This window comes from Mustelus asterias, chromosome 5 (assembly GCF_964213995.1).
Source record: "Mustelus asterias chromosome 5, sMusAst1.hap1.1, whole genome shotgun sequence".
Taxonomy (NCBI): Eukaryota; Metazoa; Chordata; class Chondrichthyes; order Carcharhiniformes; family Triakidae; genus Mustelus; species Mustelus asterias.
The window spans coordinates 56659755-56686669 of NC_135805.1; the positions used below are offsets into that span (position 1 = coordinate 56659755).

Consider the following 26915-nt stretch of genomic DNA (forward strand, 5'->3'; position numbering starts at 1 on the left):
GGTCATGTGCTCTCTTACATGATATGTGGGCAGTACTGTGGACTCAGTCCCACATTAACCTTGTATATGCCTGACTTATACTATGACGTGGAGATGCTGGCCTTGGACTGGGGTGGGCACAGTAAGAAATCTCACAACACCAGGAGCGCTGCTCCTGACTCACCTGATGAAGGGGCAGCGCTCCGAAAGCTGGTGATACCAAATAAACCTGTTGGACTTTAACCTGGTGTTGTGAGACTTCTCACTGTGGCTTGTATTACACCTCCCCTCAAATCTTTATCTTATCTGTATCTTTATCTGTATTTTAAGTGATTATAGTTTATCTTATGTCTGACATTGTTATTAGTATCACACATTTACATTGTCATTACAATATTATTATTTCTCCATCTTCCTCCTTCAAGTCTTTGAATTCAAAGGTTCAAGTAGTCTGGAGGCTTTGGGACCCTTCCATATCTTGATGTGCTACAGTCAGAGGAGTGATTGGCTTTGTCATTCCTGGTTCTTCCTGTACATTAGAGATTGTTCTGGCATTTGGGTACGATTTCATCCCTTTATTCCATTCTTTTGTATTGAATTGAAGTTGGTCAATTTGGTAATTGTGTTGGCCAATAGTTGCTACTCTAACTGTTTCTTGTGGATAAACATTGTATTTGTCTCCTTGCCATTTCCTTCATTTCTTCTGTCATCGCCTGAGAAAGAGCGTTCCTGTGCGTTTAGTGGTATTGGACTGAAATTGCAGGACATTGATCTCACCTTTGGGGGTGCTTTGCTTTGCAGTATTGGCATGCTCGCTCTGCTGGCTGATTCAGGTATTGACTAATAATGGCCACATAAGGGCCTCATCCTGCTGTCACCAGGAGTTTCCTCCTGAAGCTATGCTATGCCTGTATTGGCTGCATGAGCTGGTGTTGGGCAAGTGGTGGGGATACATCCTTTGCAGGCTTTGAGACAATCTTTAAAAAATGGATTCAAGGCCCTGTAATTAGATTGCTGGATAACCTGTAATTCGGTTTGGATACATGTTTGCTGGTATAGAGTTACACTTTGACAGAAATAAGCTGAGGACTTTTATTATGTGATTTATCACGTGCTGCCTTCCTGATCATCACATCGAGTATCATAGGAGCTCATGGACATGTTTAAAGAGGTGAACTAAAAGACAAATCTTGGCAAATTGATTTCATTTTGATATGAATGTTGAAAGGGAGTGGGGGAGCGGGGGACAGTGAACATAATCACCAACTTTAATAAAAGCAAAATACTGCGGACGCTGGAATCCGAAACAAAAACAGAAAATGCTGGAAAATCTCGGCAGGTCTGACAGCATCTGTGGAGAGAGAATAGAGCCGTCATTTTGAATCTGGATAAACATTGGCTCTGTTCTCTCTCTGAGAAGTGGGGAAGTGCTGTGCTGTTGAATATGCCGTATTTCAGAGGCGATGTTAAACTGAGGCCCACCTGCCTTCTCTGATAGAAGTAAAAGATCCCATGACACTATTTCGAAGAAAAGCAGCATCCCTGTTTTATATGTATCCCTTAATTCACAGCACAAGAACAGATTATTCGACATGGTGGCACAGTGATTATCACTGCTGCCTCAGAGCGCCAGGGTCCCGGGTTTGATTCCCAGCTTGGGTCACTGTGTTCGGTTCTCCCCGTGCCCATGTGGGTTTCCTCCGGGCGCTCCGGTTTCCTCCCATAGTCTGAAAGACGTGCCTGCTGAGGTATATTGGGCTATGCTAAAATCTCCCTCAGTGTACCCGAACAGGCGCCGGAGTGTGGCGACTAGGGGATTTTCACAGTAACTTAATTGCAGTGTTAATGTAAGCCTACTTACGACACTAATTTTTTTTTAAAAACTTAAACAGGGCCAGCAATTTCTGTTTCTAATCACTCAACTGGTAGCTGCTTTGAGGAGACTACAATTCCCGGCATGCTTGGCGGGGATTGCCCGCAGCTCCCGGATGTAAGTGACATGTTTACATTACGGAGGGAGCGGAAAGAGAGGCAAAAAAAAATTAGCAAGTCCTGTGACTGAATAAAACAATGGATAAAACTTGCTTAATAAACAAACCATCCGTTCTGCACGCAGTTACACAGCGTCTGTAAATGCTGAGCGACAGGTACAAGTAAATGTGGGTTTATTGTGAGGGAGGTGGGGGGGGGGGGGGAGTATATGTTGTATTTGTAGCGCGCCCCAAGAGGCCCCCCCTCCTCCCCTAAGCCTGGCTGTGACAGGGTGTGTGTGAGAGGGAGGGAGCTGCCGTGCCGGTGTTTGGGGGGGTTGGAGCACAGACACACTGACAGGGGAATGTGTGCAGCTGGAGTTTGGAACTCCGCCTCCCAGTTCCACAATGTTGGTAACAATGGCCGAGGATCAGAGAGCGAGGCCGACCATCCCCCCCCCGCCCCGACTCAATGTCCTCCACTGTCTCCTCATCCCACAGCCGCATCATCCACCTCCTCATGCCTGCACGCCAGCTTGTACCATCGTCATCTTCCTCAAGACAGGGGGAGGAGGAGAAGGTTATCACCACACCTGGCTCTTGCAAAGACCTCAAAGCAGACCTGCTGATGTGTCAATCAATCAAAGTAAACAAAAAGTACCCCCCCTCTCCTCCCCTCCCTCTTTTAACGCCCTTTATAAACATCCTCACCAGCCCAGTTTACATATACTACTACCACCACCGCATCGATGACAAGTGGCTTTAGGTTATCATCAGTAGCAAAGTGGAAGGAAACTGGAGAGGACCACTGCATGATGCAACTCCAGGTTTCAACGTGTGAGCGTAACAAGTGTACTTGGGGCTCCCCAGACGAGTCATAGGGATGGGAAATGTTAACTCTCTCTCTCCACAGACGCTTCCCCCAGCATTTTACCCTTATGTTACGTTACTTGTAAGGCAGTTGAGATGATTTACAATTAGTTTATTTTTTTCCCCCATTCTGCATCCATCTTATTTTTAATTGCTGTGTATTGTAAGTTAAGTTGATTTATTGGTGTTCCAAGGAGGCTTACATTAACACTGCAGTGAAGTTACTGTGAAAATCCCTTAGTCACTGCACTGTGTTCCCTCAGTGTACTCTGGGAAAGTTACTAGGCTTCTGTCAGGCATTTAGATTTTTATGACAATATATTGTATTTAAAGTTAATATCTGGTTGGTATTTAGTCAGTCCACAATGTATCTATCAATTGTGGCTCAGTATTCTCACTTCTTAGGTTAGAAATTTGTGAATTGGAGTTCCTTCACCAGGATTTAAGCACAAGATAAAGGCTGCCCCACTCCAGTGCTGCCTGATACTGAGGAAATGCTGTGTTGTTGGATATGCCGTATTTCAAATGAGATGTTAAACTGAGGCCCACCTCCCTTCTCTGGTAGAAGTAAAATATCCCATGAAACTATTTTGAAGAAGAGCAGCATTCCTGGTTTATATTTTTATCCCTTAATTCACAGCACAAGAACAGATTATTTGGTTCTTATCACATTGCTATTAGTGGCAGCTTGCTGTGTGCAATTTGGCTGCTGTGTTTCCTGCATTTCAACAGTGACTACACTGCAAAACAATGACACCATTGGCTGTTTTGGGACATCATGTGGTTGTAAAAAGTGCAATGTAAATACCCATCTTTTTAAATTTCAAGTTCAGGATGGATAGGATTGCCAGTCAATGCATGTTTTAAACTTTAGAGCATGGGTGTTTCCTGGTTTATTTGAAGACTGGTTCTTTCCATTTGTATAGTTTAATAGTCTGTGTTGATTTTTATTTTTTCTCTATTTGCACAGACCAGCCTTCCACTATCTTAATGGTAGTCTTTCTTCTGAGGAGGTGTTTGAGACGTGTTCCTCTCAGATAATTGGTCTGACCCAGTATAGTATCCATTGATTGGGCATTCATATGTCCTGTTTTATGTCTCAGTGAGTATTGCTTTACTTATAGTTGTATGGCAACTTTAACATAAGATGTCCCAAGGCACTTCGCAGGGGCATTATAAATAAAGTATGACACCAGGTGGCAAAAGGAGATATTAGGGCAGGTGACCAAAAGTCAGAGAATTAAGGTTTAAAGGAGTGTTTTAAAAGGAGGAAAGTGGGGACGCAGCGAGCTTTAGGGAGGGAATTCCAGGGCTTAGGGTCCGGATAACTGAAGGCACAAGCCACCAGTAGTGGAGTGATTAAAATCAGGAGTACTCAAAAGGTCAGAATTAGATGAGCACAGGTATCTGCGGGTTGTGGGATTGGAGGAGATTACAGAAATAGGAAGGGATGAGGCCATGGAGGGATTTGAAAACAAGGATAAGAATTTTAAAATCAAGATGTTGCTTGACCAGTGTAAGTCAGAACACACGGGTGAAGGTGAATGGGGTTTACTGCAAATTAAGACACAGGCAGTAGAGTTTTGGATGACCTGAAGTTTACAGAAGGTAGAATGTGGGAGACCAGCCTTGAGATCATTGAAGTAGTTGAGTTGAGAGATACCAAAGGCATGAATGAGGATTTCAGCTCAGACTGGGATGAAGTTGGATAATAATATGGAGCTGGAGATGGGCAGGTTTAGCCATGGCATTAAAAAAAGGTCAGAAGCTCACCTCTGAGTCAAATGTGACAGACACAAAGTTTGCAAGTAGACCTGTGAAATCACTGACTGACTGTTGGGCGACACCAGAACTAACAGTGCAGGAGCAGAAACAGATGCTATTGTAAATGATTCTCTGGCTACATATAGATAGATAAGAATGGAACTAGGTGAGAACACCAGCTGGATGACAGTGGAGAGGCGTTGGAGGAGGATGATGTGATCAACTGGCAACTTGAGCATTGTTCTTGTGACTTTTATATCAGCAGCTACTATGATTGAACTAAAACTTTAATCTTCCTATCCTATTCTTCCCCAATAGCCCTGTATACTCTGCTTTAAATATTTCACCAATTTTTCCTTAAAAGGTCTCTGCCTCAAACTCTCCCTGTGGCAAAACGTTTCGTGCTCAAGCAATTATGCTTAAAGCCATTTCTCTTTTGCATGCTCTCCTTTGTAATTTGAAAATGATGACCTCTCCTCACTGACATTAAAATCAGTTTTTCTCCATTCACTGTATCAAAACCAACTGTATTAAATTTCTGCATAACCTTCTCTGCTCCACTATAAATAGTCCCAGTATCTCAAGTGTCACCTTTGGAATTATCTTGGTGGATCTATACTGAATACTCTTTGTGGCTTCAATGTTCTTTCTGTAAAAGTTCACTCAAACTGATCACTACCCTAATGTGGCCTAACTAATGTTTTGTGCAAATTATTTATTATTTTTTTTCACTCTGTTAATCTATGACCAATTTATAAAATCCAAAGTGTTGCTCATATGTTTCATGGGTTTTTCTTCCTCCACTTGCACTTTCAGGGAATTATGTATTTGAACCCATACATTTCTCTCTTCCTCCATACTTCTTGACATTATTTAAAATATACTGTAGAAAAAGTAAAAATTATAAACAATCGATCCAATTTCATCTTGGGGTTCAGATGATGTCCGTAAAACACTTGAACTTTGTACCCATCATCAAAGGGAGATGGTGGTAATGTCACTGGACTAGTGATCCCAAAGGCCCAGGTGGAGACACAGATTCAGATCCTACCATGGCAGCTTGTGGAATTTAAATTCAATCAATAAATCTGAAATATAAACTAGTCTCAGTAATTGTGACCATGAACCTATCATTCATTGCCCTAAAGACCCATCTGGCTCATTAATGCCCATCCTTACCTGGTCTGGCCTACCCATGTGACTCCAGACCCACAGTGTGGTTAACTCTTAATTGCCCTCTGAAATGGCCACTCAGTTCAAGGGCAAATAGTGATGGGCAACAGATGCTGCCCTTGTCAGTGATGTCCACATCCTATGAAAGAATAAAAAAGCTACCTACGATTAAATTATAGCTTTAATATTTGCTTCCATTGGTCATGAAGTTATATGTGGCAAAATATTCTGGGCTTCTAAATCCAGAGAACAAATACAGAAGTTCAAATATTTGATGGTGTGGTCAAAATTCAAGTGGATATACATATATTTTTTAATGTGGCTTTATTGAATAGTTACTGCACAGAGGAAAGCCATTTAGCACTGTAGAAGTTTTCTGCAAGTACAATTCAGCTAGTCCCACTCCCCCACCCTTTCCCACCTGCTCTGCAATTTATTTTCTTTTCAGATGCTTATTCAGTTTCATTGTGAAAGCCATGATGGAATCTGCCTCCACCACACTCTCAGGCAGTGTATTCCAGATTCTAACCACTCCCTGCCTAAATAAGTTTTTTTCCTCATGTTGGTTCTGTTGCCAGTCACCTGAAATTGGTCACCTCTGATTGTCAACCCTCTGTGAATGGGAACAGTTTCTCTCCACATCTACTCTGTCTGGATCCCTCATCATCGTAATCAAATTTTCTCTCAACCTTCTCTCCCCTAAGGACAACAGCTTCAACTTTTCCAATCTATCCACATAACTTAACCTCCTCATCTCGGGAATCACCCTAGGAAATCTTTTCTGCACCCCCCCCCCCCCCCCCCCCGAAATGTCTACATCCTTCCTAAAGGCTGATACCCTGGATTGGACATAATACTACAGTTAAGGCTGAAATAGAGTTTTCTAAAGGTTCATTATAACTTCTTTGAAATTAAACAGTTTGTGTTGCTGTAAAAAACATACTTTGCCTTTTTTATTTGTGTATGCTAAGCTTTTATTTTTACCTTGGCAACACTGGCCAGGCATCATTGCCCATTGCTAATTGCCCTAGGGCATCAAGAGTCAATCAAATAGTGCTATTGAAGTCACATGTAGGACAGACTAGGTGCAGGTAGCAGGACTTCTTTGAAGGGCATTGTTGAACCAATTGTGTTTGATGGACAGTTTTTAATTTTTTCCTGGTGCCATCCCACACATTATCAGAATTGTTCAATGTAATTTCATGGCATGTTGTTGTGGGATTCAAATTCAACCTCTAGGTTGCTTGACTAACACCATAGCCACTAGGTTACTGTACCTTTCATATGTATTGTTAAACTGCTTTTGAAAAGAAAATATTGAAAATACACTAATGCTACCTGATTAAAAAGCAAAACTACTCTTGCAAACAGGTATTATAAAAGCGCTTACTAAGCAATAGGTGTTCATGCAAGAAATCCTTGCCAAAACATGCCTTTTACAGAGTGATAGAAAAAACATGTTTAGATATATTGTTTGTGTTTGCTTTTTAAATTTATTTGCATTTTATTTAAACATTTACTGTGTCAAAATCAAATCAAAGCTTATCCTTTATTTGTCTTAATTTTGTAACATGGTAAGATAATGTTGCCTAACTGACGTACCCCTTTTTGATATTAACGTTTTGTGTGAGATTAAATGGGATATTGTTGAGGCCAGAGCTTGATGTGGTTGCTTAACACTGAGTTTCATTTGGACGGATATGAAAACATAACATGCACTTTCTGATATGCTATGCAAGAGGGGATTTTAAGGATATATATAAATTCAAGAGATAATCCTTGAAAAGAGTATTGGAATACTGATTATGCCATTTTACTCAAATCAGTGGGAATTCTTATGACTCGAAGCAATATTCTTCCATGTTAAAAGCTCCCGTCTGTAGCTGTGATGAATTCTGATCCAAGCTAAATGTGATCATGTTGACCATTATATTTTATGCTCTATAATTAAACATAAGCGCCAGTAATTCTTAATTTCATGGTTTCCTTGTGCCTATTTTGTATATTTTGTGTCTTATCGGTGAACAAAAATTAAACGTAAATAAATATAAACAGCCATGTTATATTTTTATCTTCTAGTATGGAAAATCATTGCAAAATATATATTTTTTAATCAATGTCAATGGAATAGAAAACAGTACGAGTTAAATTGACACCTTTGATTTGGTAAGAAATGTCTTGAGTATACTTACTTACCCATGTGTCCTGAGGAACTTGTATTCTTTATAATTATGCAAAAGTTAACATTGTTCAGTATTTAACTGGCCAGTTTTGCACTCAACGTTTTAGAACTTTTTATTGGTTGTTTTGAATTCATTACCGTTCACAGAAATCTTTTATGCAATTCAGCGGCTTCTGGAGCGTCCTGTTAATATAACATGTTTATTTATGTACCAACATGTGTCCAGAGCTTTTAGATTGCACTTAGTTATAGTTAATGTTGGTAATAATCCATGTGACTCTCGTGTTGCATTGCAAGGATTAAGTAATCACTAAAGCAGATGTTCAGAAGATGGTGTGGACTTCGGGAGACGTAAAACCAAGCATTGTCGCTGTACTTTTATCGTAAACCTGCTTATTTTGTTGTTGTTAATTTAAGATATATTTGTGGAAATAATGCTTCCTGTGATCTCCTTACTCTGAACGAAATGTAACTTTCAGACTGATATCAGCTGTTATTGCTCTTAAAAGTATCAAGGAAATAATGTTCTGTTGCGCTGGCTCGTGGACGATTTTATGTTTGTAATTACAAGAATGAATTTGAGTGGAAGTTTGAATTATTGCTTCACCAGAAAACTAGAACAATTTTTGGCATATTTTGCCGATTGCGAACAAAATGAAAACTTTATCTCGAGACAGCGGGGAGAGCATTGATGGATCAAGTTTCTGGCATGTTATTTTTCCATAATACTGTTCAGAAAATATGCAGGAGGAAATGCACGGTCAGTGGCTCAAGTGAAAAATGAGTTGGCGCACTGTGATGTTTTGAGTGTTAAAGTTAAATGAAACAATTTATTTTGTTAACTTTTCTGAATATTCTTAAAGAGACCACCATGACGCCCTTTTTCTGCTTCATGCACACAGGGCTAAGTTGCATTAATGTGAATGAAGAATTAAAACACCGTGCCGAGGGAAGACAAGACATTGGCCCCACAGGGAGCACCCAAACTAACCTCAATGTATCCCATGTTAACATTTTTGAGCATGTTTTATTACATCTGCCTACGGCGTAGAGCCAGATCTGGTACAAGAGGAGAAATAATGAACAGTCGACGAGCTATTGAGTCAAGCAACCGCATCCTACCTCTCAGCGTTGAAGTGGTGCAGTATGCCAAAGAAGTGGTGGATTTCAGTTCTCAGTATGGCAGCGAGAACAGCTTGTCCTACACCATGTGGAATTTGTCTGGACTGCCAAATGTTTACCCAAGTTCGGGCGATTTCACCCAGACCGCAGTGTTTCGGACCTACGGGCGATGGTGGGAAAGCTGCCCAAGTTCGCCTCTGCCATTCAGGAGGAATCCTCGAAGTTTTCATAGCCAGGAATACGTTGAGCTGGTATTTGAGGAGCCTGTGTACCCAACAGCTATTGATGTACTGGAAACATATCATCCTGGGGCGATTGTTAGGATCTTGGCTTGCTCAGCAAATCCTTATTCCCAGACACCTCCATCAGAAATTAGGTAAACATAACTTCAGAATTTGTGACAACTTGTTGATTATTTAAACAATTGCGTGGTTTAGGTATGTGTAATATTTTCCCACAGCTCTCTTTTCAGGAGAGCAAGAATATAAACAGGATCAGTTGAGGACAGCTGATGAAAGTAGAATCTGCTTTTCTGAATGTCAGAATTGATGGCCAGTACTTGGTGTTATGTGATAGCTCAGGTAACAACCGATATGTGTGAAGGGATTGGACTTTAAATGTCAGCTTCCTTATGTTCAAAGCTTCATTTCCAGTTCGTTTCCATTAGTTCAGTACAAATGTATGCATTCTTTGAACTTCTAAAAACATGTTAGTTCTGTTTGCCCATCCCATTCCATTTCAGTGAATTGAATAGAAATAATTGTTCCCACTCTCACATTATTAAAATAGATTGGGTAGACAGAACATAATCACTCTGGAAATTAAAAGTTCACAAAAATCCCATAGTTAAGTACAGATATCGGAAACGTATTCTGCCTTCCAGTTGAGCTTTGCACAGATGCTGGTGGTCTGACCATCATGGAAACCCACAGTAATAAAAACAGAAAATGCTGGATAAACTCAGCAGATCTGACAGCATCTGTGGAGAGAAAAACACGATTAATGTTTCGAGGCATATGAGCCATACAGACTCCAAACGTTAACTCTGTTTCTCTCTCCACAGTGCTGTCAGACCTGCGGAGATTATGCAGCATTTTCTGTTTTTATTTTGGATTTCCAACATCCACAATATTGTGCTTTTATTATGTAAACTTGTAGTTACTGCTTGCCTGAGATGTTTAATGTTAGTATTGTGACTCGCAGTATTATTAGGTATGAATTCTGAAAACAGTAACATGATAGCTATTGCTATCAACAGTCACTTAGTTACTTAAGCATTTCAGTTAAGAATAACATTGATGGGAGACAATCTTCACAGTATTTCTACACAATATTTTTCTAATTATGCAATGGCCCAAATTTTCTGAGTGGCAATCACGATCAAATTGCCACTCCGTTCCTATTTTCTGACCTTGCACTGGAAATATGCCATTGTCACCTGGACTTCCTAACCAGAGCTTACTTATTCTGGAAGTCCTCCTTCAATGTGCAGATTTGCTGAGGGAAGCGAAGCTCCCTTTTTACAACATCAGCTGCCATATTCTGGCAGGTCCCGAAGCCACCTTGAGAAGCTATGAAGAGAAGGTAAGTGTGGGGAGAACAAAGACTCTTAAGGACACTGGGTCAGGCTAAGATCAAGCTAGGCTCTGGTGTGATTGGGCAGAATAAAGTAGCCTGTTAGCAGTTAGATAATCTGCTTTGCATTAGGTTTTGATCAGTTCCTACCCACATGTTATGATTTTTGGGGGAGGTGTATATTTTCTGTATGTACTTATGCTGGTCTGAATAGGACTAACCTTTTTTTCATTTGTTTTAGCTGCAAGACCTTGAAGGACATTATTACTGTTCAAGCTTGCTTAAATATTTGGCAAGACATGTTTATATTGGAATTATATTTTCCTTATTCTTCCTTCCCTTCTGCTTTTTCGGTACGTGTATGTGTCCTCATGTAGACCAGAGAAGTGTTCTTGTTGCTATGTCGCTGGTATCTGCATTACACATTGGCACATGTACCAGTAGATGCAATCGGCTAAAATTTCCTCAGTACTCCCCTGATCAGAAAGCTGGTCATATGATACATATTGTAAAATGATCCTTGTGAGAGATGAGTGCCAAATAATGAGCAATGTTGTGCCATACATTTGTGTCGCAAGTGACTGAAGGATTTTCACCTGGGTTCATTATAATTACTTGAGCAATTAGGGAACCAAAATCCCACTTTGGGATGCTATTACAAACATGCGATGTGTTCATTTGAAATTCTAGTCTTTGGTAGGTAGCTTAACAGAGGAGAAATAGCGATACCGGAATGGGCTAGACGATGATTGAAGGGGCACTGTTAAAAGAATGTTTTGATCATAGTTGGAAGAAATCAAACTATTTCTTAATTAGGGTAATCATCTGGAATCATCTAGATAACATTCTAGAGAGAATGAGTGTTGCAGATCACAGAGATGTAAATTCCCTGAAATGCTGCTGGATCTTACTGTACAAATGTTTAACGTTTATGTAAGAAATTAATTTGTATTGTTTCGGCAGAGCAATCAGACCCTTTATCTTAAATGTGTTCATGCTTCTGCTAAAAAGTCGAGGGAGGAATTTCAAGCCTGCTTTTACGCTATTGCAGCATCGTTTCGGGGTGGAACTTCCACACAAATTATTCGAAGTAGTTAAATGAAGATGTCCAACTGAGAGGGTTTCTTTTTGGCTTGACCTAATGCTGCAAGGTGATCTTCAATCTGCCTGACTGTTGATGTGATTTGGACAGGCTGAGTGAGTGCGCATATGCATGGCAGATGCAGTTTAATGTGGATAAATGTAAGGTTATCCACTTCGGTAGTAATAATAGGAAGGCAGATTATTATTTGAATGGGTATAAATTGAGAGAGGTGGATACTCAGCAAGATCTTGGTGTCCTCAGGCATCAGTGGCTGAAAGTAAGCGCGCAGGTACAGCAGGCTGTAAAGAAGACAAATGGTATTTTGGCTTTCCTATCGAAAGGATTTGAGGATAGGAATAGGGATGTTTTACTGCAATTGTATCGGGCTTTGGTGAGGCCTCACCTGGAGTATTGTGTACAGTTTCGGTGTCCTCATCTGAAGAAGGATGTCCTTGTTATAGAGGAAGTACAGCAAAGGTTTCCCAGACTGAATCCTGGGATGGCAGATTTGTCAAATGAGGAGTGACTAAGTGAGTTAGGATTATATTCACTGGAGTTTAAAAGAGTGAGAGGGGATCTCATAGGAGCTTAAAATTCTACAGGATTGGACGGGTAGATTCAGAAAGAATGTTCCTGATGTTGGGTGAGTCCAGAACTAGGGGTCATAGATGGAGGATGAGGAGTAAAACCTTTTAGGACTGAGGTGAGAAGAAATTTCTTTACCCAGGGAGTGGTGAATCTGTGGAATTCACTACCACAGAAAGTAGTTGAGGCCAAAATGTTGTGTGATTTCAAAAATTAGATATAGTTCTTGGGGCTAAAGGGCTCAAGGGATATGGATATTGAATTTGATGATCAGCTATGATAATGAATGCTGGAGCAGGCTCGAAGTGACAATGGATTACTCCTGCTTCTACTTTGTATGTTTCTATCTCACCAGAAGTTGATTCTGTACCCTTATTTATCGTAAGAAGTTTAACAACACCAGGTTAAAGTCCAACAGGTTTATTTGGTAGCAAAAGCCACACAAGCTTTCGGAGCTGCAAGCCCCTTCTTCAGGTGAGTGGGAATTCTGTTCACAAACAGAGCTTATAAAGACACAGACTCAATTTACATGAATAATGGTTGGAATGCAAATACTTACAACTAATCAAGTCTTTAAGAGACGAAACAATGTGAGTGGAGAGAGCATCAAGACAGGCTAAAAAGATGTGTATTGTCTCCAGACTAAGAGCTCCGAAAGCTTGTGTGGCTTTTGCTACCAAATAAACCTGTTGGACTTTAACCTGGTGTTGTTAAACTTCTTACTGTGTTCCCCCCAGTCCAACGCCGGCATCTCCACATCCTTATTTATCAACAGGATTGTGAAAGAAAATCAGCATGCAACATCTGGTAGAGGTAGAGACCTTCTTGATAAACATGAAGAAGTTCAAAGTTCTTGGTCATAAACTTTGTAGGAGCCAATTTTAACTCTGCCAAATCTCATTCTATTTGAAGGATACAATGGGAGCGATTCTTCCATCCTGCTGTGCTAATTTTTTAGCGCAGCGAGCCGGGAGATTCCAGCGGTGCCTTACGCGCAGGATCCGCGCTGGGTGCCCAGCCTGCTAGTTTCTCCCAGTGCCGGATTTCCGGCAGCATCACATCCATGCTGGAAATCAGCGGGGTGGCGCATAAATTATGGTAATATGCATTACCATATATTTTAAATGTGATTAGCAGGCCTGGGGCTGAAATCTGCTGCCCTGCTAGCATCTCCCCATACCACCCCCCCCCCCCCCCCCCCCACCACAGTTGTTCACTCCAGTGGGGTTTACAGTAACTCCCCACTTTCAGGGAACTAGTGGCCTGACCCCGCTGGAGTGAAGGGGGGGTGCAATCAGGGTCCTCCAGATGGTCGGGCAGTGGGTGCCTCCTGGGCATTGGCACCTTGGCAGTGCCAGCGTGTGTCCCCTGGCATTATCCAAGGGGCAAAGTGCCAATGTCAAGGGGGCACCTTGGCACTTCCCATCAGGCATTGGGCAGTACCAGGGGTTGGGAGGGGGGGGGTGGGGCCTGGTGAGTAATCAGTGGGGGAGGGAGGTTCCGCTACCACTCTGCATAAGGGTCAGTGGGGTGGGGCAGGATGTTTTGGGGGGGGGGGGTGAAATTTGAGACTGCCTGGGGGACGGGGGGGGGGGGGGGTTAGGGGTTTGTGACTGCTAGGGGGGTGGGGGTTTGTGACTGCTGGTGGGGGGGAGGTGGGAGATCAAGGGAGTGGTGTCATGAGATTGAGGCTGCGGGGTGGGGTGTGGAGGCTGGGCCGGACATGGTTGGGGGGGGCCAGTGATCATGCTGTAGGGGGGTGGAGGGCCGGCATTGTGGGGCTGGCCAGCAATTGGGAGGCCGGCAGTGTGGAAACACTGATCGGCACATGCGCAGTGCTATGCTGCCGGCCTCCTGGGCGGGATAGGCCTTGCCCATTGAATTATGGAGTGAATCGCGCTGGTGCTCTCTGCAGTGCACCGAGAGTGGGAGATTCATTTTGAAACTCCGGCTGAAAAGACCAGCTTGATTTACTCCAGTTTTCAGGTGAATTTGACACATTGGCCAGCATTCTCCCAAAAAAAATTCAATGTGTATAGGATATACTGATATAGTTGTACTCACTTGGCTAATTATAAAATCATAAAGAAATTATGCCCATCTTTTCGGTTGAGCATCTGAGACTCTTCACTTGATCCTTCAACTAAATGCAGCCCTGCATCCCTTCTCTCCCTCCATTTTTAGAGATGTTTGACACAGTCTCAACTCAAGCTCAGGGATAATGTCCCTACACTTAGACCATAAGATATAGGAGCAGAATTAGGCCACTCGGCCCATCGAGTCTGCTCCGCCATTCAATCATGGCTGATATTTTTCTTTTCCCCATAACCCTTGATCCCCTTTATTAATCAAGAACTTACCTATCTCTGACTTAAAGACACTCCATGACCTGGCCTCCACAGCCTTCTGCGGCAAAGAGTTCAACAGATTCATCACTCTCTGCTGAAGAAATTCCTCCTCATCTCTGTTTTAAAGGATCGCCCCTTTAGCCTGAGATTGTGCCCTCTGGTTCTAGTTTTTCCTATTAGTGGAAACATCCTCTCCATGTCCACTCTATCAAGGTCTCGCAGCATCTTGTAAGTTTCAATAAGATCCCCCCTCATCCTTCTAAACCCCAATGAGTACAGACCCAGAGTCCTCAACCATTCCTCATACGACATCCCTCTTCATTCTAGGGATCATTCTTGTGAACCTCCTCTGGACCTTCTCCAAGGCCAGCACATCCTTCCTTGAATATGGGGCCCAAAACTGCTCACAATATTCCAAATGGGGTCTGACCAGAGCTTATACAGCCTCAGAAGTACATCCCTGCTCATGTATTCTCGCCCTCTCGAATACTTGAAGCAACCTTTTCCCTTTGGTGTTTAATTACCGAATTTGAAAATGTCAGTACCCTTCTGTCCTTTGCCCCTGGTTCAGGATGCTCAGTTTTGAACATCATGAAGGCATGTAGTAAAATAACAACAGCAAAAGAAATTCCGGAAATAAGCACTGATACAGAAGATTTAAAATATTCCTGGTACGTCATCATGCCGTTTGTAACTATTGTAAATTGAAATGATGAATGAGAAGTACCATACAAGGCATAATGTAGAGTTGTACAGAACAGAAAAGGCCCTTCGGCCCATTGGGTCTGCGCCTACAATAACTACCATAAAGTCATGCTAATCCTATTTTCTAGCACTTGTCCTATACCCTTGGATGTTACGATGTTTCAAGTGCTCATCCAAATACTTTTTTAAAGTTGTAAGGTTTCTGGCTTCCGATACTTCCCCAGGCAGTGCATTCCAGATTCCCACCACCCTCTGAATGTGGGGACATTGAAAGTGTTTTTATTTTGTTTAAATATAGTTTTTCCCGTAGAATATCAATCATTGAATCTTTCATCCTGTACACCATCAAAAGAAAAGGGAAGCTTTGCATTAATATACCGTTTCTCACAGCTGCCAGATGTCTGAAAGCACTTTACAGTGAATTACTTTTGAAATGTAGCCACTGTTGTAACAGGAAAATTATTGCAGTGTTAACGTAAACCTACTTGTGACACTAATAAATAGACCTTTTAAACTTAAAATTCAGCAGCCAATTTGCGCACAGCAAACTCCCACAAACAGCAATGTGATGCTGACCAAGTAATCTCATTTTTAGTTGTTAATAGAGGGATAACTATTGACTAGGCCAGCGGGGTGAACTCCCTAGTTCCTCAAAATATTGCTGTGGGATCTTTTAGATCTACCCAAGCAGGCAGGCGGTGCCTTGGTTTAACTTCTTATTTTGAAAGACAGCTCTGCACTGGAATGTCAGCCTTCATTGTGTGCTCAGGCCCTGAAGTGTGACTTGTGGTTCAGAGGCCACAGTGCTACCAGCCATGGCTGAGAAGGAGAAGCTAAATAAATAGTTGCTGTTGCAGAAGCAAGCACACGCTAGTGTTGATCCTGTTGAGAAAGAGGTCTGAACCATTCCTGTTGACCAATGTTAGTGAAATGCAGTATTCTAATATTCCCTCATCCTAACAAAAACAGAAAATGCCTGAAAATCGCAGCAGGTCTGACAGCATCTGTGCAGAGAGAATAGAGCCAACATTTCTAGTCTGGATGACCCTTTGTCAGAGCCTGCTGATGGGCGACACGGTAGCACAGTGGTCAGCACTGCTGCTTCACAGCTCCAGGGACCTGGGTTCGATTCTCGGCTTGGGTGACTGTCTGTGTGGAGTTTGCACATTCTTCTCATGTCTGCGTGGGTTTCCTCCGGGTGCTCCAGTTTCCTCCCACAGTCCAAAGATGTGCGGGTTAGGTTGATTGGCCATGCTAAATTGCCCTTTGTGCAGGATAGAGGGATTAGTGGGTAAATATGTAGGGATATGGGGGTAGGGCCTGGGTGGGATTGTGGTCGGTGCAGACTCGATGGGCCAAATGGCCTCTTTCTGCACTGTAGGGTTTCTATGATTCTATGAAGGGTCATCCAAACTCAGATTCCAGCATCTGCAGTATTTTTCTTTTATTTTTTTCCCTCATCCTGAAGTGTGTTTGTTTAGAAGAGAATGAATCCACAAGAAATGTACTAATTGATGGTCTGAGAGCTTTCATTTGTTTTAGAAGATTTCCTTCCTGTGCGAGTCTTTGTGTTCTCTGAGTACATGGTTTTGTTTATAATGGAAGTATGTGCCGCAGGGACAAAGGGAACAACTGTGTTCTTGGGATGATTCAAAAAATAACTTTAGGTGAGGTGCAGTGCTGCCAAAGTTAATACATTTTTATTCAAATCAGAGTTGTCCTATGGTCGATATATAGTACTTAGCAACAATTGTCACATAGATTGTTTGCTTAGGAAGTTACTGAGCAGTTGCACACTTTCTATGAGATTTCAGTCAAAGCACATTTTGGCATCAGAAAGACTAGAATTTGAAAATATTGCATGAATAAATGCTTTCAGTGAATAGATTGAGGCTGATTTAGTCCTGACATCCTTAATGTTTTGTGTGCCTGCAGATGGGAGACCCTATGGGCAGGTGACCCTGAGAAAGTGAATGCCTCACAGGCTCGCCAGTTTACACCGTGCATTAAACAACTTAACTTCATGACAAACTTGATTCGCTTGGAACTGAACAGTTCTCTCCTAGATTACTATACAGAGTTAGATGCTGTCCTTTTGCATGGTGTTAGGGACAGGCTTCTTTCCCTGCATAAACCGTCTATGTTAGATCTGGATGATGATGATGACAAGGATGACCATAGTCTGGAGTTCTTCAATGGGCGATTCACTGGAATGACCTTGCCTGAATACACCAAGAATGGTTACTTTGAAAAACTGCCTTATGAGGTAAGAAGTTATTTGTGATTCAGATTTAATGCAGTACCTTATGAGAATGAATGAGTGACCTACTCCCAAAGCTAAATCAATTTTCCTGCAAATCCATGAGCTGCAACTTTTTAACCAATGCTGTGGATATTTGCTAGTTTTAACCATCTGCCTGTCACTCTGCATCCAGGTGGTTTAATGCGCTTCTTGGCTCATTTTGTATAGAATTTCTCCTTCAGCACTGACGTGGTTTCAATTTGCAGAACAGAACCTTTATCTACCCTTATGGCATTTCACTATTGTTTTATTGCGTAACATAGAAGCTACTAGTAAAAGTGTTTGAAATCTCTACACCAGTTTGATCAAATCTAAATTATAATTATGTCACTAAGTACTGTGCGAGTATAAAATTTACAATGTCATTGTAAGTTGATGTTTTCCACCAAACAGCTATTCATGCATTGGAGCCTGGTGTGGGGTAGAAAAGCTGCTAACCTATATTGTGTAAACTCCTTGGGGACAAGTCAGTGTCTTCTGTTTAATATTCTGAACAAGAATTTAATTTATTGAAATAGTTATTGTACCAAACTCCTAAAACTTATGCACCTTGTTCACAGAAGAAAAGTCTTTAGTCTGGTCAGAGTGGGAAAGTGCTGCCTCTGCATTGTTCAAGTTCAAAGACAGTACAATTTAAGTAAACGTTTATTGAAAACAAGAAAGGCTTATGTTTGTGTACCGCCAGGTGCTTTACAGCAGTTGTCACATTGTAAAGTAGGAAACATGATGGCTGATAGTCACACTAAGTTCTCATAAATAACAATGAAATCTCTGACCAGATAATTTGTTTTGAGTACTAGTAGAGGGATGAATATTGGGAAAATTCCCAAACTTTTCTTTTGAATAGCGCCATGGATTCTGTTAAACCCATCTAAGAGGGCAGATGGGGCCACGATTTAATGCCTTATCTAAAAGCCCACACCTTCTGACAGTGCAACATTAATTCCTTGGAAATGCACAGAAGCTGCCAGCCCAGATCATGTGCTCGTGCCTTTGGGTGGGGCTCACCAGTAACACTCTTAGTTTCAGCGGCAAGACTGCTACAGGCACTAGGTAATCAAAGCCACATAACAAATAGTTAGGTCACAAAAACAAAACTGCTGGAAAATCTCAGCAGATCTGACAGCATCTGTGAGAGAGAATAGAGACAATGTTTCATATCTGGATGACCCTTCGTCAGAGCTGACTGTCAGGGCTCTGACGAAGGGTCATCCAGACTGAAAACATTAGCTCTGTTCTCTATCCACAGGTGCTGTCAGACCTGCTGAGATTTTCCAGCAGTTTCTGTTTTTGTTTCACATTCCAGCATCCACAGTAATTTGCTTCTATGTAAATATTTAGCTCAACCATATTGTGATTGTGAAATGTTTTCTTAAATTACTTTCAAAATGGGTTCAAAGGAGAGACAAGTAAAATTTAAACTCTAGTAACAAACACTTAAGGTTTATTTATTAGTCACAAGTAGGCTTACATTACCACTGCAATGAAGTTACTGTGAAAATCCCCTAGTTGCCACACTCCAGCGGATGTTCGCGTACACTGAGGGAGAATTTAGTATGGCCAATGCATGTCTTTCAAACTGGGAGGAAACCCACACAGACACGGGACAACGTGCAGACTCCGTGGTCAATGACCCTAGCCGGGAATTGAACCCGGGTCCCTGGTGCTGAGTGGCAGCAGTGCTAACCACTCTGCCACCATAGAGCCCACTTAGTGTTGTAGAATATTTCCAATCCCCACTCTTTCTGAATCTGCTTGCATGGATATTTCAGCCATCTAATCCCAAGTGAAATTTGCCAAATGTTATATGTACAATATATATCAATATGTTTATAAGTCTGTGTCTCACACGGCATGTTCATAATGAAAAAAACTAGTACAAAATTGAATGCAAACAAAAATGAAGATTTTGGAATGAGATCAGATTGGCTATTAATAATGAGGAAAAGTCAGACACCTTTTATATTTTAATTTTCATTTCTGTTCACTCTCTTCAAATGATTTCTTGACTGAAGCAGTGGGCAAGTAATGATCTTTTCAGCCAAGATTCTGCCAGTGCCTATCTGTGACTGGTTGATCAACGTGATGTACCTGACGCATAATCGCTTGATGCCATTACTGATAGGATGAGTTTCCATGACAACTCTTCCACTCATCTGCCATAACCCCAATAGCAAAGACAGGGAAACCCTGGAAAAATGGGGTACAGGCATGTGGGAATTCACAGAATCTTCAGAGTGTGTTGATGCGCCTCACCTGTTGTTAGCAAGGGACATCCTTCGGGTGTCAAGTCCCAGCACAAAGTACCCCCAGGTCAGGTTTAATTTTAACCGGAAAATAAAGTTCAACTTTAGTACAACTTAATCTCATCACACAATTTAAACAATCCCAGAGGCAGGAACCTGGAGGTGCCTTTGTGCTTCTGGCTAATGTTTGAGATTCACAGAATCTTACCCTCAGTATTTGTAGTACTTTGATGTACAAAAGCAAAATATTGCGGATGCTGGAAATCTACACTCAGCAAGTTTGGCAATATCTATGGCGAGAGAAGCAGAGTTAGATTTCAGGTCCATGATCTTTCATCAGAACTTTGATGTACTCTTGTTTATATGGGGATGGTCAATGTTGTATAATTTGCTGTAATCCACTTTCATATATAAAGTTTCATCGTTGTTCCTGCCTACCCCATTCACCAGGAACTGCACGATACCATTTCATTTTGAACTTTCTATAAATGTGTAAATGACAACGAGGAGCAACATTGCAACCTGTCAGTGTGAGGTGAATTTGGATTGGGGAGAAAGGATTTATGCTGTTTCTCTTTCAGCTACATGCCATTAAGGTTAAAGTTGCTTCCTTTCTTTTAACTCCAACGTCTATGCAATTTTATCCAGCTCTGGAAATTAATTGAAGCTTCCTTCTTTTATAGGGATACAATGCAATTTAATTTTACTTATATTGAATGTGAAACTTGGGTTTTACAGAAACAAATTTATTTGCTGATCATTCTAAATGTATTCTTATAAGACTTGGCTGCAAACCAGATGGCTAATGCCAGGTTCCCAACTAGATTTTCCTTTTTGGGGAATTATTGGATTCTGTGAAATGTAGAAGAAAGCCTCACGTCAGTCAGTTTTGTTTTGTAATGTAGTGCACAAAACAGTTGACTCTCTCTCAAAAGGAGAAAGGCATTGCTGCTGGAAGTGGTAGTTTTAATTTACAGTGCTGGCTGAATTCCATGACCATAAACTTGTTGGAAACTGCTGAGTGGCTATAATTTAATCAGATTTCATAGGGGGAATCCTTTGAGATATTAGGAAGCTTTTGAAAATGAACGTGCTGGGAACTGTATGTGAACTTATAATTGTGCCTGTTAATGGTAATTACCGGCTCATTCATGTTAAAATGCTCCATGATATTTTAATTGAACTTACCACAAATGTGCATTCCCGAACTCATGTTTGGATTCTTAATTCATTGTTTACTTGCTCACTGCGACTGTACATTTTCTACCACACATTGTGTATGCATGGCTCTTCTTAAGATGGCTGCAGGTGAGATTTCGTGAAGATTCTCCTAACCACTGCCCCAGACTTTGCTTGGCCCCAGAGTGAAAACTTTGGGGGTAGGGGTGGGGTTTGGGAGTTTTTCATGGGGGTGTGTGGTTTTCAGTTGCTGAACGAGGAAGTGGGGGTTTGGTGGAGGGTGAGATTGAGCTTGATAGCGAGTGTTTAAACAGGATATTTGTTGTAAGAAATCAAAAACAACCTTTTTTTTCGCTATAGCAATTAGGCCTCAAAGATCTGTCTATTAACATTCTCACCATTTAAAAAAAAAACCACTCGGGTCTAAAGGAGTCTCGCATCTGTCAGCATTCAGTTCAGGCTCCACGGCAGCCATTGCTGCCTCAGAGTTCAAGACCCCAAAATATCATCTTGCGATCCCAATAGAGGTCACAACTCACAGATGGGGAGGTGCTGTGATGTAGCATCTCTCTATTCACTCTAAGATGTTGTTGGCAATGGACTGAAAAGTGATAAATTAGTTCTATTTTTTGTCCATTGTTAATGGAAAGATTAGTGGGAAACTAGAGGATTGGGAAATCTTTAAAGGTCAACAGAAAGCCACGAAAAAAGCTATAAAGAAATGTAAGATAGATTATGAGAGTAAACTAGCTCAGAATATAAAAACAGATAGCAAAAGTTTCTACAAATATATAAAATGAAAAAGAGTGGCTACAGTAAACATTAGGTCTTTAGAGGATGAGAAGGGGGATGTAATAACTGGAAATGAAGAAATGGCCGAGGCATTGAACAGGTATTTTGTGTCGATCTTCACAGTGGAAGACACAAATAACATGCCAAAAATTGATGACAAGAAGGCTATGGCAGGTGAGGACCTAGAAACTATCATTATCACTAAAGAGGTAGTGTTAGGCAAGCTAATGGGGGCTAAAGGTAGGCAAGTCTCCTGGTCCTGATGGAATGCATCCCAGGGGGCTAAAAGAGATGGCGGGGGAAATAGCAAATGCATTTGTGGTAATTTACCAAAATTCGCTGGACTCTGGGGTAGTTCCCGCAGATTGGAAAACAGCAAATGTGACGCAGCTGTTTAAAAAAGGAGGTAGACAAAAGGCGGGTAACTATAGGCTGGTTAGCTTAACTTCTGTAGTAGGAAAAATGCTTGAATCTATCATCAAGGAAGAAATAGCAAGACATCTGGATATAAATTGTCCCATTGGGAAGACACAGCATGGGTTCATGAAGGGCAGGTTGTGTTTGACTAATTTGGGATTCTTTGAGAACGTTACATGCGCGGTGGACAATGAAGAACCTGTGGATGTGGTTTATCTGGATTTCCAGAAGGCATTTGACAAGGTGCCACACAAAAGGCTGCTGCATAAGATAAAGATGCACAGTGTTACGGGTACTGTATTAGCATGGATGGAGGATTGATTAACAGAAAGCAAAGAGTGGGAGTAAATGGGTGTTTTTCTGGTTGGTGATCAGTGACTAGTGGTGTGCCTCAGGGATCAGTGTTGGGATTACAGTTGTTTACAATTTACATAGATGATTTGAAGTTGGGAACCAAGTGTAGTGTGTCAAAATTTGCTGATGACATTCAGATGAGTGGCAGAGCAAAGTGTGCAGAGGACACTGAAAGTCTGCAAAGAGATATGGATTGCCTAAGTGAGTGGGCAAGGGTCTGGCAGATGGAGTACAATGTTGGTAAATGTGAGGTAATCCATTTGGGTAGGAATAACAGCAACATGGACTATTCTTCAAATAGAACATAGAACATTACAGCGCAGTACAGGCCCTTCGGCCCTCAATGTTGCGCCGACCAGTGAAACCAATCTAAAGCCCATCTAACCTACACTATTCCAATATCATCCATATGATTATCCAATGACCATTTAAATGCCCTTAATGTTAGCGAGTCCACTACTGCTGCAGGCAGGGCATTCCACGCCCTTACCAAAAATTGCAGCATGCTGCTGTGCAGAGAGACCTGGATGTCCTTGTGCATGTATCACAAAGAGCTGGTTTGCAGGTGCAGCAGGTAATTAAGAAGGCAAATGGAATTTTGTCCTTCATTGCTAGAGGGATGGAGTTCAAAAACAGGGAGATTATGTTGCAGCTGTATAAGGTGCTGGTGAGGCTACACCTGGAGTACTATGTACAATTTTAGTCTCCTTATTTGAGAAAGGATATACTGGCACTGGAGGGGGTGCAGAGGAGATTCACTAGGTTGATTCCGGAGTTGAGAGGGTTGGCTTATGAGGAGAGACTGAGTAGACTGGGGCTATACTCATTAGAATTCAGAAGAATGAGGGGAGATCTTATAGAAACATCTCAGATTATGAAGGGAATAGATAAGATGGGAGGTTGTTTCCACTGGAAGTGAAACTAGAACTAGTGGGCATGGCTTCAAAATAAGGGGGAGCAGATTTAGGACTGAGTTGAGGAGAACTTCTTCACCCAAAGGGTTGTGAATCTGTGGAATTCCCTGCCAGTGAAGCAGTTGAGGCTACCTCATTGAATATTTTTAAGGCAAGGATAGATAGATTTTTGAAAGTAAAGGAATTAAGGGTTATGGTGAGCGGACAGGTAAGTGGAGCTGATTCCACGAAAAGATCACCATGATCTTATTGAATGGCTGAGCAGATTCGAGGGGCAAGATGGCCTACTGCTGCTCCTAGTTCTTTTGTTCCTATTAAAGATGTGCAATAGAAACCTGTGAGGACTGTTTTGTCAGATGGACAGCATAAAGGGTTTCCTTCTCAAGAAGATTAATATAGCAATTGAGTATAGTGCAGCAGAATATGAAAATATCAAAGCCCAGCTCTGTGGCAGTGTGAATCACATGGGTCTTGTATCTAGGTAGAAGTCCTGATCAGCTACCCTTTAGACCCCCAACTTAATATTACCTTGGAAGTAAATGGGCACTTTAAGGTATAATTGTTTATAACTTGACACCAAATACTTTACTGGGACTTCGGAGATCAGCAGTCTAACCATGTTAAACACAGATGCTGTTGTCATTGCCTCCAAGTGTGAATGGCTCATGCCTTCTTTCCAGCGAAATAAGCCAGGGCCTCCTTTAATCTTTAACAGTCACATCACCCAGGCATGTTAACAGATAGACCTCAACAGGTCACTTGGCCCCATTCATTTTACTCAAGTTAAAATTAAAGACACAGTCCAAAACATTGCAATCTTACAAATCTCATATTTGTAGCATGACCAATGGGAAGGAAGATTGTGTTTGGTGGGTGGTAGGAAATAGATATGGGAAACCAGCTGAGGAGTTAGTGGAGCAAGTGGAAAAAACTGAGGGTAAATAGAAAAAATATTGGAGAATAACTCTAGGCAACTACATCAGGCTGAAAAATTAAAGGAAGGGGATGAGACAATCAGGGTAGAGTCTTCAGTGAAAGGTACCTTAATTTAAATAATGTTTAATGCTGAGGGTGGAGCTAAATGCAAACTCTGTTTCTGGTTCTTGCATACCGATGGTGCTTAAGGTCATAACACCCATGGAAAAGAGTTATTGATTTTTTTTCTCAAAGACTCCTTTCCTCTATATTGGATTCACCAAGGCAGAATCTCCATCATGTAGGTGTGTCTTTTCATGATGCTGTGATAATTAATGCAGTGCTTTTAATTTTATATTGAGCCCTGATATTTTGGAATATGTCATACGTGTTCAACTTGAGGCTCCTGTTACTCGTTCACGGAATGTTTTGAACTCTTCCAACTCACTTGGTTGAAAACGTGTTCTTAAACTTCATAGTTCCTTGTTCATCCTAGCACTATAGTGATGAAGAAAAACATCAAACACGCTATTAACTGCTTTTGCAAAAACTTTAGAAGCACTGGAGAAATTTTTCTGAGAGCTTTGGTTCTGAATCCGCGATAATCATTTTAGAGAACTGATTAAGCTTGCTTCATCTAGTGAACAAAAGGAGAATAAAATATTTTTATATTACGTGCAGTAATAGAGTAACCATTAGTTGTTCATGCTTCTGGTTATTGAGATTCCCGTTGAGCCAAGTCTCACTTAGTAATCTATTTTGCCAAAATTTGTTTTCCGGATGTGGGCAATGCTGACAAGGTTTGAATAAATAATAAATGTTACTAAGAACATATGTCCTTCAAAAGGTCCTGCAGCATCTACATACTCGTTGCCAAGCCTCTTCATGTCATTCCCACGGATGCAGCGGTGCTAAGGATGGCAGGTGTCTTGCCTTCACACATGAAGAACACATTCCAGCCTTCTCTTCAATTTCCCTGGCCAAACCAGACCACCAGAAATACCTCCTGGCTATTTCCTTTATGCGTACAATTCCGCAATGGCCCTCGTGTAATTAGTCTCATATTTGTCTTCTCAATGGCGACAGAATTATCATTCTGAGCCCCCAAAGAACATGTCCTGACTGTACAGACAGCTCCAATCTTCTGGAGGAGTCCGGTTTCAAATCAGACCTACCTATTCAAAGTAGAAGATACTTCCCCTTGAGTAGTTTGGTGAATTACTAGCTGAGTGAACTACTTGGTAGTGCTAATCTTGACAGTCCATCTGCTTTGCAATGTAGGCATGATTGTCAATACTTTATGAATAAGTATGTATGGACAATAGCAATGCCCATCTCTACTTGCTGCCAATGGCAGAATTCCCGTGTGTGGTTCAAAAATGGTGGTTAATAGATGATTAGAAGTGTGAACTTTCTTCCGTACAGGAATTGATGGAATTTCTTTACTCCAAAAGTAATCCTTAATACTTTCCTTTCGATTTGTGCGTAGTTACTTTCGGCCTTACTCAAGGTTTGAGATGCAAAAGCAATGGGTCTTTCTTCGCCTGATTGCATAATGAGGGACACCACCATTCTTACACCATAAGGGGATGCATCACACACTAACTGTAGGGGTGAGGTAGGACCAGAATGTGTAAGAACTTCAGATTTGAGCAACACTTCTTTGAGTTGCAGCAAAGTGTTGATCCGACCCTTTTCACTTCTTGTTCTGGCACAAGAGTTATGTAATAGTTTAAAAAGGTTGCCAAATTTGAAACAAATCCTCTATAGTAGTTCAACAGTCCTCGGAAAAATTGCAACTAGTTAATATTCTGAGGTACAGGTGCCTCTATGATAACCTTGACCTTTTGGAAGGAGATTTGTCAAGGCCCGTGGCGTCAATCGCATGTCCCAAAATCCAATGGAGGATTGGAAGAACTCACACTTGTCCTTGCGGACTCTCAGTCTTCCCATCTTTGAAAAGTGGCATTCAAATTCTGAAGCTGTTCCTCATCGTCTCTTCCAGCGTCTAGGATATCATCCAGATATCACTGGACCCCATTTAGCCTACTCAAGATCCAATCCATTGCTCTTTGAAACCATGCAGGAGCAGATGTGAGACCAAATGCCAATCTTTATTCATTTGTAAGTAAACCTGGCTTAGGTCGATTTTGTTAAAATATTGGCCTCCTCCAATCCTGTAAAGAGGTCATCGGTGTGGGGTAATGGGTACTTTTCTACACATAATGCTGGATTTAGGGTGACTTTCTCTGCAAATCCTTATGGATCCATCTTTCCTCATGATTGGTACTATTGATGCGGCTGATTCACTAATGTTTACAGGTTCTTTTCTCAGTAAGCAAACGTTTCTGTATTGTTTCACTTCGCAGACCACAGACAAATCTGTCCTGAAATGTGTCATTCAGCACATCACCAAATTCACTATTTTGCACATCTTTT

The 26915-nt window shown here is 41.5% G+C and overlaps 1 protein-coding gene across 3 annotated transcripts in view; it reads left to right on the plus strand.

Annotated features, from left to right (window-relative positions):
* The first annotated feature begins 1965 nt into the window (after positions 1–1965).
* The window catches only part of fbxl4 (F-box and leucine-rich repeat protein 4), a 105424-nt gene continuing 80474 nt past the window's right edge, over positions 1966–26915 (plus strand). The window contains exons 1-4 of one of the 3 annotated variants that reach the window (XM_078212631.1): positions 1979–2126; positions 3790–3921; positions 8841–9436; positions 17293–17623. In XM_078212631.1, coding sequence (XP_078068757.1) covers positions 8934–9436; positions 17293–17623 — 834 coding nt within the window. In that variant the 5' untranslated portion in view covers positions 1979–2126; positions 3790–3921; positions 8841–8933. Of the gene's footprint in view, positions 2127–3789; positions 3922–8702; positions 9437–17292; positions 17624–26915 lie in introns of those variants that run through there. The other 2 variants (XM_078212633.1, XM_078212632.1) reach the window with 2 other exon arrangements.